The 14,894-nt window shown below is 42.1% G+C and overlaps 1 protein-coding gene across 1 annotated transcript in view; it reads right to left on the reverse strand.

Moving 5' to 3' along the window:
• ABCA13 (ATP binding cassette subfamily A member 13) overlaps nt 1-14,894 on the reverse strand; it is a 929,477-nt gene that overhangs the window by 144,661 nt on the left and 769,922 nt on the right. Inside the window, exon 49 of the mRNA XM_029587089.1 lies at nt 9,952-10,061. Within this exon, the coding sequence (XP_029442949.1) occupies nt 9,952-10,061 (110 nt within the window). The remainder of the gene's footprint in view (nt 1-9,951; nt 10,062-14,894) is intronic.

The following is a 14,894-nucleotide window of genomic DNA, read 5'->3' on the forward strand; positions in this document are numbered from 1 at the left end:
ACCTTTTTCATTTGTGTTAAGCAAATAGCATTTTAAGGAGAGAGAGGGAGAGAGACTAGCTATAAGGCCCTCATACTAGGTAGGTATTTATTTATTGTATTTATTTATTTAAGTTTTTTTATATACCAACATTCAAGACGATAGTCCCATCATGCTGGTTCACAAGAAACAGGGGTGCGATTATAATAAACTTTACAATTTGAACAATAGTGCAGAAAAGCAGTTACATGTAACAAGGAAATCAATAACTTGGAGTAAGAAGGGAAATGTAGATCAGATAATTATATAAATATTAGGGATGTGAATCGTTTTTCAACGATTAAAATTATCGTCCGATAATGTTTATATCGTCTTAAATCGTTATAGAACATGATACAATAGAAATTCTAACGATTTATCGTTAAAAATCGTTAAATCGTGTTAGTGCGCACTAACTCGAGTTAGTGCGCACTAACTCGATTTAGTGCGCACTAACTGAAAATGATACAAATAAACACTTTCCAGGTCACTGAAGGTCAGTTAGGAATGAATATGTGTTCCTATTGGCTGGCTGCCCTCTTATCTATTGATGTTACCAAGGTTACCACTGAGGTGATGGTTGGGGGGATGGGAAATGGAACTGGAAACTAACGAACACCAACAGAAAATGAAACAAAGTGTTCACACTTCCCAGGTCAGTAAAGGTCACTTAGGAATGAATATGTATGTATGTATTCCTATTGGCTGGCTGTGCTCTTATCTATTGATGTTACCAATATGGTTGGGGGGATGTGAAATGGAAACAGTTGGAAGCTTGACAAAAAAAGTAATGTAATGATCAGCACTCACGTGACTAGAACTTGTTTGTTTATTATTTTTGTTAGCAGGCACCTGAAATGCTAGTGCATGTTGAATTTGCCAATCACTGTGCATTTTAGAAAGGTGGTCCTGGCTGGAACTGTACACAGTTCAAATATATGTAATTGATTGTTGGTAAGTGTATTTTTTAAGTAGCCACACTGGCACCAGTATGTTTACTTTTCCTCCTACTTAACTCACTAGCTCAGCTTTGTAAGAAGGGCTTCTCTGCTTGTGTGTTGTTTTTGTTTGGTGTGAGGAGAGCAGAAACATCAGATCTTTATTCAATCTACTACAGTCATCTCTTACAGTGCCCTATCCCTATTAATACCAGGAGTGTTGTGATCTTCCGGCACACAGTGCCCTAACCCTGAGACCAGTCTGAGACAGCTCCCTCCCTGCATTACTAGTGAGAGGCTGGCTTCACAGACAGGGGGGAGCTGCCTGACCCTCACTCCTGACTTCCCCCATGTCCCAGCTAGTGAATGGTGTGTGGGTGAGGGGGGGGGGGGGGGAGGATGGTGAAGTCTGAGACAGCTCCCTCCCTGCATTACTAGTGAGAGGCTGGCTTCACAGACAGGGGGGAGCTGCCTGACCCTCACTCCTGACTTCCCCCATGTCCCAGCTAGTGAATGGTGTGTGGGTGAGGGGGGGGGGGAGGATGGTGAAGTCTGAGACAGCTCCCTCCCTGCATTACTAGTGAGAGGCTGGCTTCACAGACAGGGGGGAGCTGCCTGACCCTCACTCCTGACTTCCCCCATGTCCCAGCTAGTGAATGGTGTGTGGGTGAGGGGGGGGGGAGGATGGTGAAGTCTGAGACAGCTCCCTCCCTGCATTACTAGTGAGAGGCTGGCTTCACAGACAGGGGGGAGCTGCCTGACCCTCACTCCTGACTTCCCCCATGTCCCAGCTAGTGAATGGTGTGTGGGTGAGGGGGGGGGGGGAGGATGGTGAAGTCTGAGACAGCTCCCTCCCTGCATTACTAGTGAGAGGCTGGCTTCACAGACAGGGGGGAGCTGCCTGACCCTCACTCCTGACTTCCCCCATGTCCCAGCTAGTGAATGGTGTGTGGGTGAGGGGGGGGGGGGAGGATGGTGAAGTCTGAGACAGCTCCCTCCCTGCATTACTAGTGAGAGGCTGGCTTCACAGACAGGGGGGAGCTGCCTGACCCTCACTCCTGACTTCCCCCATGTCCCAGCTAGTGAATGGTGTGTGGGTGAGGGGGGGGGGAGGATGGTGAAGTCTGAGACAGCTCCCTCCCTGCATTACTAGTGAGAGGCTGGCTTCACAGACAGGGAGGAGCTGCCTGTCCCTCACTCCTGACTTCCCCCATGTCCCAGCTAGTGAATGGTGTGTGGGTGAGGGGGGGGGGGGTGGATGGTGAAGTCTGAGACAGCTCCCTCCCTGCATTACTAGTGAGAGGCTGGCTTCACAGACAGGGGGGAGCTGCCTGACCCTCACTCCTGACTTCCCCCATGTCCCAGCTAGTGAATGGTGTGTGGGTAAGGGGGGGGGGAGGATGGTGAAGTCTGAGACAGCTCCCTCCCTGCATTACTAGTGAGAGGCTGGCTTCACAGACAGGGGGGAGCTGCCTGACCCTCAATCCTCCGGGGTATTGTGATCTTCCTGCACACAGTGCCCTATCCCTGATACCAGGGGTGTTGTGATCTTCCTGCATGCAGTGCCCTATCCCTATTAATACCAGGAGTGTTGTGATCTTCCTGCATGCAGTGCCCTATCCCTATTAATACCAGGAGTGTTGTGATCTTCCTGCATGCAGTGCCCTATCCCTGATATCGGGATGTGTGCAAGAAGATCACAACACCCCCGGTATCAGGAATAGGGCACTGTGTGCAGGAAGATCACAACACCCCCAGTATCAGGAATAGGGCACTGTGTGCAGGAAGATCACAACACCCCTGGTATTAGGGATAGGGCACTGTGTGCAGGAAGATCACAACACTCCTGGTATTAATAGGGATAGGGCACTGTGTGCAGGAAGATCACAATACCCCTGGTATCAGGATTAGGGCACAAGTTCTAGTCACATTGACTGATCACATTACTTGTTTTGTCAAGCTACCAACTGTTTCCATTTCCCATCCCCCATATACTGTCAGTAGGAAACTTGGTAACATGAATAAATAAGAGGGCAGCCAATAGGAATACATATTCATTCCTAAACTGACCTTAACTGACCTGAAAAGTGTCAAATTGTATCATTTTCAGTTAGTGCGCACTAACTCCCAGTTAGTGCGCACTAATCGGAAAAAACGATTTTTAACGATTTTTTAACTAAAAAATCGTGCCTAAGACGATTTTCTTGCCCTGCCACACGATTTCTATCGTTAAGACGATATGGAAAACGATTCACATCCCTAATAAATATAACAACATTGTAAGAGGAGGCTATTAATGCTAATACTAGCGAAGTGTGTTGCTTGATGGAAGTTAAATAATGTTGGAGTTAGGAAAGGCCTGTGTGAACAGCCACGTCTTGAGTCTTTTCTTGAAGATTGAGATGCTGGGTTCCATTCTAAGATCTGGGGGAATGGAGTTCCATATAGTTGGACCGGCTGTGGAGAAGGCCCGATCTCTAAGCGTGATGTGTCTGGTAGTTTTAGCTGGAGGTACTTGAAGTTTTCCTTTGTAAGCTTCTCTTGTCGGTCTTGTTGAGTTGTGTAATCGTAGTGGGATATGGAGATCAATTGGGGCTAATTGATGGATGTTTTTGAAAATGGTGAGAATGGCCTTGTAGATTATTCTGAAGTGGATGGGCAGCCAGTGGAGGCCCATCAGGATAGGGGTTATGTGTTCTCTTCTCCTGGTGTTAGTGAGTATACGGGCGGAGGCATTTTGGACCATTTGCAGTGGTTTGGTGTGTGATGAAGGGAGACCAAGCAAGATGGTGTTACAATAGTCCAGCTTTGCGAAAATGATTGATTGTAGAATCGTTCTAAAGTCATGTGTGTGGAAGAGAGGTCTTATTCTTTTCAGCACTTGGAGCTTATAAAAGCAGTCTCTGGTGGTTTTGTTGATGTTAGCTTTCAGGTTTAGGTGATTGTCAATTAGGACTCCTAGGTCTCTCACTTGTGTAGTATTTGGTGAGGCTGGATGAGTGGGTGTGAGGGAGCTGTTTTCTGGCGTGATGAGTAGAAGTTCTGTTTTGATGAATTTAGTATTAGGTTGAGGCTTGTGAGAAGCTGTTTGATATTTTGGAGGCAGGTTTCCCAGTGAGACAATGTTTTCGCGAGCGACTCCTTGATGGGGATAAGGACCTGGATATCGTCAGCGTAGAGGAAGTGTTTGAGATTGAGGTCCGTGAGAAGTTTACATAAGGGTAACAGATAAATGTTAAACAAAGTAGGAGACAAGGATGAGCCCTGAGGGACTCCTACTGATGCGGGGTGAAGTGAGGATTCTTTATTATGAATTTTAACCTTATATCCTCTGTTGCTGAGGAAGGTTCTGAACCATGATAGGGCAGTTCCTGAAATACCTATGGCTGTTAGTTGGTTGATGAGAAGGGAGTGATTGACCGTATCAAATGCAGATGAAAGGTCGAGTAGGATCAAAAGGAAGGCTTGTCCTTTGTCTAAGCCTAGGATGATGTGATCAGTCATGGAGATGAGGAGGGCTTCCGTGCTTAAGGTTTTACGGAATACGTATTGTGATGGGAATAGTAGGTTATTGTCTTCAATGTAGTTTGAGAGTCGTGAGTTTACCAATTTTTCCATATACCTCTATAGGAGGCCCACCTAGCTACTCAAGGTGAGGTTTAGATATTAGTTGTTGCAACCGTCGCTGCCGCCCACCTTACCTCTTTGGCGACTCCCTCTTTGCTTGTTGGAGGTTTGGCTGCCGTGGCGTCATCTTGCCGACCTACTCTGGCGTCCCCGGACCGGCTAGACACTGCACTCCGCCATGTTTCCCTGAAGCTTAAGGGCACGCGCACAGTGCGGCCCCGACTCAAGTACCAGCAGTAGCGTGAACCCCAGGGGCGTTCCCCTGAGTTGATGTCATCATCACTGGATATTTAAAGGTCTCTGAAATCGCTAACTAATCGAGTTAGCAAGGGCTTTCTCCAGGTATCGCTGCGGATGGGATTCGCTCTCTGCATACCTTGCTACTCTGCCTCCTCGGACTTTACCAGGGGGCCTCACTTTCTCTTTTGCCTTTCAGGTCACAGTCTAGAACCAGTACTCGCTCCTCGAAGGCCCACGTTCTCGGACTTGCTTCTGAATACCACTTCTGCCAGGAAGTCATTGTTGCCTACAACACCAGTGAGTTACCATCTCTCTCTCAGAGCTTTCCCTGGAACCAAGTACTTGCTCCTCGAGGGCCTAATCCATTCCAGCTCCTGGGCTGCTTCAAGAGACTATTGTGTGAGTGTTACCATCAAGGTTCTTTTCCTGAACTCTGCATACCCTGCCTACTCACTATACTTAGTTTCTCTACAGTTCTGCCACCCTGGGATTGCTGTTCCAGTCTCTGAGGGACTACAGCCCAGCCAGGCGCTTCCAGCTCACTACTGCCACCTCTGGTGGTTCAATATACTGTTTAATAAAAGAACTAGTGAGTGTCTGTCTCTAAACTCTGAGCCTGACCGGTGGTCCCTCTCGGGATCTTCCCCCAGGGGCGTGGTCATCTGCCACCGGCCCAAGGATCCACCCACAACTATCCCAAACAATAACATTAGTGTAGGGGTTAGGGGTCACTTTGACATGCAGAGTGCGAAGTATGAACAGAACAGTGCACTCTTGTGAAGATTTGATGACTTTTGGAGTGAGGAAACTCAACCAAAGATGAGATTTGTACAATGTTCTCTCAACCTAGCTTGATGGAATCTCTACCTGGGTAACATCAAGCTAGGTTGAGAGAACATTGCAAAATCTCATCTTTGGGTGAGTTTCCTCACTCTGAAGGTCATCAAATCTTCACAAGAGTACACTGTTCTGTTCGTACGTCACACTCTGCATGTCAAAGTGGCCCCTAACCCCTAAACTAATACCTAAACCTCACCTCGAGTAGTAGGTGGGCCTCCTATAATAAATACCTACCTAGTATGAGGGCCTTATAGCAAGTCTCTCTCCCCCTCCCCCCTCTGCTCCCCAGTGGTTGTAGGTAGGAATTGCAACAGTTGTGGTACTTACTGCAAAGTGCAAAAATGTTATCGCAGTAATACCTATGCAAAGCATTAAGATTTACTTATTAAAACTTTCTATACTAGTGATAGGAAAAATCGTCATACTGGTTTACAAAGTTTAACAATATAAAATAAAATAAAAATCAATACAGACATTATAAAAGACATCGTAAAATTATTCGATTTGTTACAATTTTTTTTATAAAAAGCCTAAACAAAAAACATATACCAAAACATTCAACACCCTTTTTTTCTCAACCTCACTTAGCACTTATCTCCGTATAGTGCTTGTTTCACAAGATACTGGTGCCTTCATTGAATGTTTGTTGAAAAAGCCATGCCTTGACTTTTTTTCTGAATGCTATTATGTTTGTTTCTAATCATATCTCAACCGGTAATTTATTGCAGAGTTTTGGGGCAGCAAGTGACAAAGCTCTTTCTCTCACTGAAGTCAATTTTGCCAAAACAATCGAGGGAATAGATAGTAGGCCTTTATTGGCAGATCTTACATTTCTTTGGGGTATATGTACCCGTATTGCAGCATTCAGCCATTTCACCTTCTCCTCATGTGTTGCTTTATGAAGAATACAGAGGGTTTTAAACTGCATACATTGTTCAATTGGTAACCAATGAAGTTATTTTAATTTTGGTATAATATGTTCTTTTCTATTGGTACCTATAAGTAGTCGTGCAGCAGAATTTTGCATAATTTGTATTGGACGGAGTGTTGAATGAGGCAGTCTGAGCAGTAAAGCATTTCAATAATTAATTGATTGAAAAATTAAGGCTTGCACTTTGCAATAAACAGCCTATTACCATAAGACACGCCCCTTTTCCTATCGCATGCGATATTTAGTGCATTTTGATAAATCCAGGCCTATGTTAGTTACCTTGACTACATCCTCTGACAACAGATTCTATGGCTTGATTGTGCGCTGAGTGAAAAAATACACCCCACATTATTTTAAATCTGTCAGTTGCTATTTCAAAGAGTGTCCCATAGTCATAGTGTTTGAAAGAGCGAATAACTGTTCCATATTTACCTATTCCACTCCACTCATGATTTTATTAATCTCAATCATATCCCCTCTCAATCATTCTATAGAGCCTAATCTGTTTAGCCTTTTACAGTAAGTGGTAGATTTTAAAAGCGTTGCTCGCGCAAAAAAAGGCGTATGTGGGCCACATGCGAGCAATGCGAATTTTAAGAATCCGCGAAGTACACGTGTGCAAACCCATGTGCGTGTCAAGAATAAGGGGGTGGAAAAGGGAATGGTGTGGGCATGGGCATTCTGGGGTGGGGCTAAGATGTATGCTCGTAACTCTGAATATTAAAAAAGCTGACAATGGCGTGCGTCCGTGTGTTATCCTGCGTAACTTTGCGTAAGGAGCAAGTCTAGAGATCTTGAGTTTTAGGGCTTTCAGCACAGTGTGAAGGTTCGGGGTCAAGTTGGGTACTTACAGGATGAAGAGCCAGAGAGATCTTGAAGACCTCAATATCAACTGGACAAACTGGTGGCCTAATTGGAAAAACTGTTTTTTCCGTTGCACGAGCATGTTTTAAAATCCGCCTGCATATGTGCGTAAAAGCCGCTAAAGCCCTAGTGGAAGTATGCGCAGGATATTTACTCAAGCAGCCTCTTAAGATTATGTGCACACATATGCATGGCAGAGGGATTTTAAATGATATGTGCGTACTTGCACGCACAATATAAAATCGCAGCATATCTCCACTCGCTCGTCGATATACGTGTTTATGGGCACATGCGCATTCCTTTTACAATTAGCCAGTAAGGGAGATCTCTGTACTTTTTCTATGTTTCTATGTCTTTCTTGAGATGGGGAGACCAGAACTGCACACAATACTCGAGGTGCAGTTGTATCATGAATCTATAAAAAGGCATTATGATACTCTGAATTTTACTCTCTATTCCTTTCAAAATAATTCCTAACATTGTATTTGCCTTTCTGACTGCTGCCGCACACTAAGCTGAATATTTCAAGGTATTATGCACAAGAACTCTAAGGTCCTTTTCCTGGTTGGTAACTACTATCAACATGGAACCCAGTCAGGGTGGTGAAAAAACTAGGCAAACTAGGTGGCTACATAGAGTGCCATAATGCAGTTCCTAATACATCTAAAGTCCTCATCCATGTATTGAGACTCTGGAGCTCAGTCTGCCTCTGGGTTCCTGCGTGTGGAATGGGGAACATTTCTGAGAAGGCAGCCCTGGAGGCTCTTGATTTCTATTTCCTACCTAACAGCCTAAATTTAGTCTCCAGAACCTCCCACCTGCACATTTCTATGTCATTGGTATCCACATGTACCACATCAGCTGGCTCCTCCAAAGCACTCTCTAAAATCTTATCTAGGTGGCATGTAAGGTCCACTTCTTTCACACCAGGCAGGCAAATTACCAAGTGATCATCATGGCTACCAGCCACCCAGCTATCTACTTTCCTAATGATCGAATCATCAGCTACAACGGCTGCTCTAACCCTTCTCTCCTGGGCATGGACTAGAGATGTGAATCGTGTGATCGATCGTCTTAACGATCGATTTTGGCTGGGGGGGGGGAGGGAATTGGATCGTCGTGGTTTTGTTTTTTTAAATATCGTGTACATCGTAAATCGGGGGAGGGCGGGAAAACTGGCACACTAAAACAACCCTAAAACCCACCCCGACCCTTTAAAATAAATCCCTCACCCTCCCTCACCCCCCCCCCCAAAATGTCTTAAATTATCTGGGGTCCACTGGGGGGGTCCCGGTGTGATCTTCCACTCTCGGGCCATGGGTGCATTGATAGAAATGGCGCCGGTGCTACCTTTGCCCTGTCATATGACAGGGCAAAGGTAGCACCGGCGCCATTTTGGTTCCTGTCCCCCGACGTCACGAGCGTAGGAGATCGCTCTTGGACCCCCGCTGGACCCCCAGGGACTTTTGGCCAGCTTGGGGGGGCCTCCTGACCCCCACAAGACTTGCCAAAAGTCCAGCGGGGGTCCGGGAACGACCTCCTGCACTCGAATCGTGTTGCCGTAATGAAAAATGGCGCCGGCCATATGGCCGGCGCCATTTTGCAATACGGCAATATGGCCATATGGCCAGCGCCATTTCAGGGCAAAGGTAGCACCAGCGCCATTTCTATCAACGCACCCGTGGCCCGAGAGTGGAAGATCACACCGGGACCCCCCCCCCAGTGGACCCCAGATAATTTAAGACATTTTGGGGGGGGGTGAGGGAGGGTGAGGGATTTATTTTAAAGGGTCGGGGTGGGTTTTAGGGTTGTTTTAGTGTGCCGGTTTTCCCGCACTCCCCCTTCCCCTCCCCCCGATTTACGATTTTTGACGATAAATCGGGGGAATTCCTATTATATATCGCCTCTAACGATTTTTGACAATTTAAAATATATCGGACGATATTTTAAATCGTCAAAAAATGATTCACATCCCTAGCATGGACTCTGTCCCCTGGAGACACTGTTGATTTTTCTTCCTCCCCCTTGCCCCCATTGTTGTGGTTCAAATCCATACTGAATTAATTGTCCTGGAAAGCAGAACTAAACATTTCAGTCCACTTAACCCTACAGCCAGTAATGTGCTTTCAGAACACTTTGCTCATTCTTTGTAACAATTCTCAATAATAATGGGCCCTAAAATAATTTTTAGAAAATCCTTCCTTGAGAAAAGTTAAGTGTGTTTATCATACTGACAATTTTCTAGTTTTGATCATTAGCTTTTTCTGATAACAAAATAAAATTAATTAATTATGTTATTTATATAAAAGATTTCTAAACCACCTCCCCATCCACATAGGATCACCCAAGGTTGTATATAATAGAGAAAAAAATGCAATTAATCCATAAAATCAAACAGTTAATGCAAAATATATAATATAAATAAAAATATTATCTCAAATTAAGACAAATTATTGAAAATTCTCCACATAATATTCAGGTCTGTGTAATTACCCTGTGAGTGTCCTGATTACTGCTCGTCCTGCTGTGGGAGACATGTCTCCGGTCAGTATTTTAAATATTGTACTTTTACCAGCTCCATTCACTCCCAGAAGCCCAAAACACTACAGGTTATAAAAAAAAAAATGAACATAATTAGAGAGAAGCAAAACAGCATGTACTAAGCTTATTATACTAAAAAATCTTTCGGTTGGACTAGGAGTAGATTATGCTTATTATAAACATCTCTACTATTAAATCATTCTAAAATACTCCTAAACAGATAGATAACCTTTATGTTTCTACTAGGACAAGAATGCTTTTTGACAGTACACATGACATTTGGTTCTCAGGAATGATTTTATGAAGAGAGCAAAGCCGCAGCTGCCTTTCTCATAAGAATACAAAAAAGAAAGCATTCTCCTGTTTGCCATGTCTGGAATGTTCAGTGCATTTTTCTGGTGGATGGGAACCTGCTTTTAGACATCTACTGTATGATAGTGCTAGTGGAACTATAATGGAAACAAACAGAAAAGTGGAATTGTGGGGTGGTTTATCGCATTCCCCTCAGTCAGATTGCAAAGGATAATTGACAACATGGGTTAAAATATTCAACAAGGATTTGGTAAAGGTACTAACTTTTTGCTAGTTTTATTGGATGTATCATCAGCATTTGATACCCTAGATCACAATATTTTACTTAGTTGTCTTGCACATACTGGTATTGGAGGTATTGTTTTGACATGGTTTTCTTTCTTTTTGTCAAATAGAACCCAACAGGTCAAGAGTGGTTCTATGACTTCCACATGGTCAACTCTGAAACAGGGTGTTCCATAGGGCTCCTTGCTTTCTACAATTTTATTTAACATTTACTTGCAGCCATTAAATAAATTGCATGGTGGTCAGGGTCTGCACTATTCTCACTATGCAGTCGACATCCAATTTTTTTTTTCTTCTTCTGCTACTGTTAGTACCACTATTGGGTCATTAACAATATACATGGCAGCAATCAAAAGCTGGTTAGCACACAATAAATTGGTACTTAACTTCGGTAAAACAGATACGTTTCCTTAGTAGGAAGGCAGATGGTTTAATTTCAAATTTACTTTAGAAGGATATCAAATACTAATAGGGAGAATTGGAAAAAAATTAGGAGTTATTATTGATTCTGATCTCACTTTAAGGGATTACGTTAAACCATTAGTCCGGAAGTCTTATTGGAAACTATGAGTGCACTGTAGATTAAAACCTTTCTTAGACATTTCAGATTTTAGGATGGTTGTACAAGCTCTCATTCTACCTTGCTTAGATTATTGCAACTCTCTGTTTTAAGTTTGCCTGCCTATACTATTTAAGCAATTTAGTAGATGATACAGAATTTGGCAGCGAGAATTCAGACATGCACGATGCGCAACGAACATATTACTTCATTGTTGAATGCTTTGCACCGGTTACCTGCTAATTTTAGAATTCAATATAACATTTTAGTTATCATTCATTTAGCCTTGAATAACAGTTCTCTACCCTGTCTACATTCTCTTTTAAAAATGTTCCATCCAGTAAGGTCCTTAAGATCTGAAGTCCCTAGTTATGAAATGATCTATTGGGTTACTTGTAGAGAGAGGTTTTGTTCTATAGATGATGTGGTGCTTTGGAACCTCCTGCCAGTAGAGTTGCATAAACAACAAGCCTGTACGAAAACTTTTATGAAAAACTCAAAATGCATTTATTTAAACAAGCCTTTTATTAATTTTATTGATTCAGTAACTTGACCTCAATGGAGTTTTTGAGGAATATACAATTTTGTATTGTACCGACTGTCTAGCATGAGAACTGTTTTAAATGTTTACATGTTTTTAGTACTTTATTCTAATAATTTAATAGTTATTTAATTTGATGTTTAGTATTGTTTTAATTTGAACTTGTTTGGAATTTTATGATTTGTCACAATTTTATGTTTTATTATGTACAGTATAAGTGTAAGTTGCCTATATCACTGAATAGTGCGACTTATACATTTTTAAATTACTTTTTTTTTAATTAAATAACACAAACATACTCTAGATTCTCATACTTATACATTTTCTTTTAAAGAGGCTGTCTTTGATAGAGAGCAATGCGGTGCAATGTTTGGTGCTGAACTAGTTTGTGTGGTGCAATAGAAGATGTGGTATGCTGACCTCCTTATTGGAGTTTGCCTCTTGTTCATTGGATCTGCTGTCTTGGCTGAAATCTTCTAATAGGGATGGCATGTATGCCAGCACAGGTGATATTTGTTCCCCTAACTGCAAAAATATGTAGAGATGTTTCAAAAGATATATGCTGTTTGAGTTTTTCTGCATTGCATGCATTTTTTGTCTGATAGAATGGGAGAGGAAAGCAATTGATTGCTGTAAACAAAGTAACTTAGTAGATGACAAAAAGCAGAGTTGCTTACCTGTAACAGGTGTTCTCCTAGGACAGCAGGATGTCAGTTCTCACATGTGGGTGACATCATCAGATAGAGCCCAGCACGGAAAATTCTGTCAAAGTTTCTAGAACTTTGACCAAGCGTACTGAGGATGCCCAGCATGCCACTATCCCCGCATCCCCACGGAGTCCCTCTTCAGTCTTGTAAAATATAATTATGACAAAAAGAAAATAACAAACCCAGGAGAAACCTAACTCTGTGGGGTGGTGGGCGGGTTTTGTGAGGACTAATATACTGCTGTTCTAGGAGAACATCTGTTACAGGTAAGTAACTCTGCTTTCTCCTAGGTCAAGCAGGATGGTGGTCCTCACATGTGGGTAAATACCTAGCTACAGGCTGATCCCACACAAACATCGCACAAACAGCACTTAACTAGGAACCAATAGGCACAACAACCAGTGCTGTTGGAACAAGAGGAGGCAGCCTGAACCTGAAAGCAGGGCCTGAAGCAGGAAGAGTTGGGTTTAGTAACTGAAAAGGCTCTGCAAGACTAACTGACTGAAATGGCTGTCACGTCGGCTCTCTCTGTCTGAACAGTAATGTTAAGCAAAGGTGTGGAGGGAACTCCATGTCGCAGCTTTGCAAATCTCGTCCACAGGGACCACTCGCAAGTTGGCCATTGAGGCTGCCATGTCCCAAATGAAATGAGCTTTGATATGACCCCGAGCTGTAGACCTGCCTGCATACAGCAGAAAGAGATGCACGCTCCATTATATCCCCTGCCCCTCATGTGTGGGGGTGGTGAGTATGTGTTATGGGGCTGGTGTGAGTGGTATGGGTGGGTGTGTGCATATTGAGGGAGTGCCTTGGGGGATCAGAGCACCTCCTCTCCCAACCCACTCCTCTCCTTCTGTGTGTATATGTATAACCCTTGTTTATTTATTTATTTATTTATTTGACTAACTTCTTTTATATACCGTTGCTCAGAATCTATCGAAACGGTTCACAAGTAAAAATTAACATATCATATATTATAAAATTAACATACAGTATAAAACTTATAACTAATCTTCTCCAGCTAAAATTACTATTAAAATATTATTAAAAATGTAGCTCCTATCATGTCCTACGATACTCCAGATTCTCCTTCAGTGTGTAAAACATATCTAAAATCCTAATAAAATTCTAAAACATAGCTTCATTCAAATCCTACCTCATTCCCACTTTCTCCTTTAATACATCAAACATGTCTAAAATTAATACCTACTTTTTTTTAATTTATATTTTATTGAATTTTTTTTAAACATTATTACAAGAAAACAAATTACAATATGAGTACTACAGAAGGAAATTATCATATATTATTATTATCATTCAAAACATAAATAATTTTTACCATAAATCTGTAGTCATATTGAATAAATCCCTAAGAAATCTTGGGGAGACCAATAGGTAACTAGAGCAATGCTACTAAGAATTATATTATACTAAATGTACACCAAATTTAACCGTGCTGTGAGTAACACCAGTCATTTATAACCAACTACTATACGGAGTTTCTTTAGGTTTGAGAATGGGAATCTACATATAAACGCAATTGCTCCGGTTCATTGAAAACATATTTTGAATCCTTAAAGGTTAATATGCATCTACAGGAAAAACACAGGAAATACTTTGCTCCACGCTCAGTAGCTTCTTCCCTCATAGCAAGAAACTTTTTTCTTTTCAATTGCGAGCTTTTAGCAATATCTGGAAAAATCTGTACCGGTTGACCGTAGCATTTTAATTTTTGGAATCTAAAATATACGGTAATCTTAACACTTTGTCTCTGTCAGTTAAACTTGAGAATTGAATCAAAAGTGTCACTCTAGTATTTATGTCTGATTCAAAAGATTTCTCCAGAAACTCAGTTAAGTTTAGGTCTGAATTCAAATCTTCTTGCTGACTTACTTGCTGGTTACTCTTATTATCAGTTGAAATGCGTTGTGGCAGATAATAAATCCTCGATAATGCTGGCAAATTATCTTGAGAATATTTTAAAATATTTAATAAATAACTTGTAAAGAGATCTTTTGATGACATCATCCTAGTTTTTGGGAAATTTAATTTTCTCAAGTTTGCCCTTTTCATCTGGTTTTCATATACCTCCATTTTACTCTCTTGCATTTTCTCTGATGTAATTAAATTTACTTGAATCTTTTCCATATTTTCCATCTTTACCCATCTGAGTAAAGCGTTTTTCCAAATTTTCATTCTTCTCCATTTTTTGAGATTTCGTAATAGCCTCTTGTACCGACAAAGTCAAAGCGTTTATAGATTTTTGCATTGAAATGAGTATATTCCTGATTTCTCCCAGGGAAGGTGCTAGAGTAGGAGTAGAGCAAGTTAGCAAAAAAGTCCCATTCTCATTTCCTACCTCCGTTGCGCTTTCTTCTCGATGGTCTATGCATTGTATTACTTCCTCTCCTCGGTTGCTGGAGCCCTGTAACACCGGGCTCTCCGAAGAAACAGATATTTCCTCTGCTCTTCTCTGCAAACCAGGAGTGAG

This window comes from Rhinatrema bivittatum, chromosome 2 (genome assembly GCF_901001135.1).
Source record: "Rhinatrema bivittatum chromosome 2, aRhiBiv1.1, whole genome shotgun sequence".
Lineage (NCBI taxonomy): Eukaryota > Metazoa > Chordata > Amphibia > Gymnophiona > Rhinatrematidae > Rhinatrema > Rhinatrema bivittatum.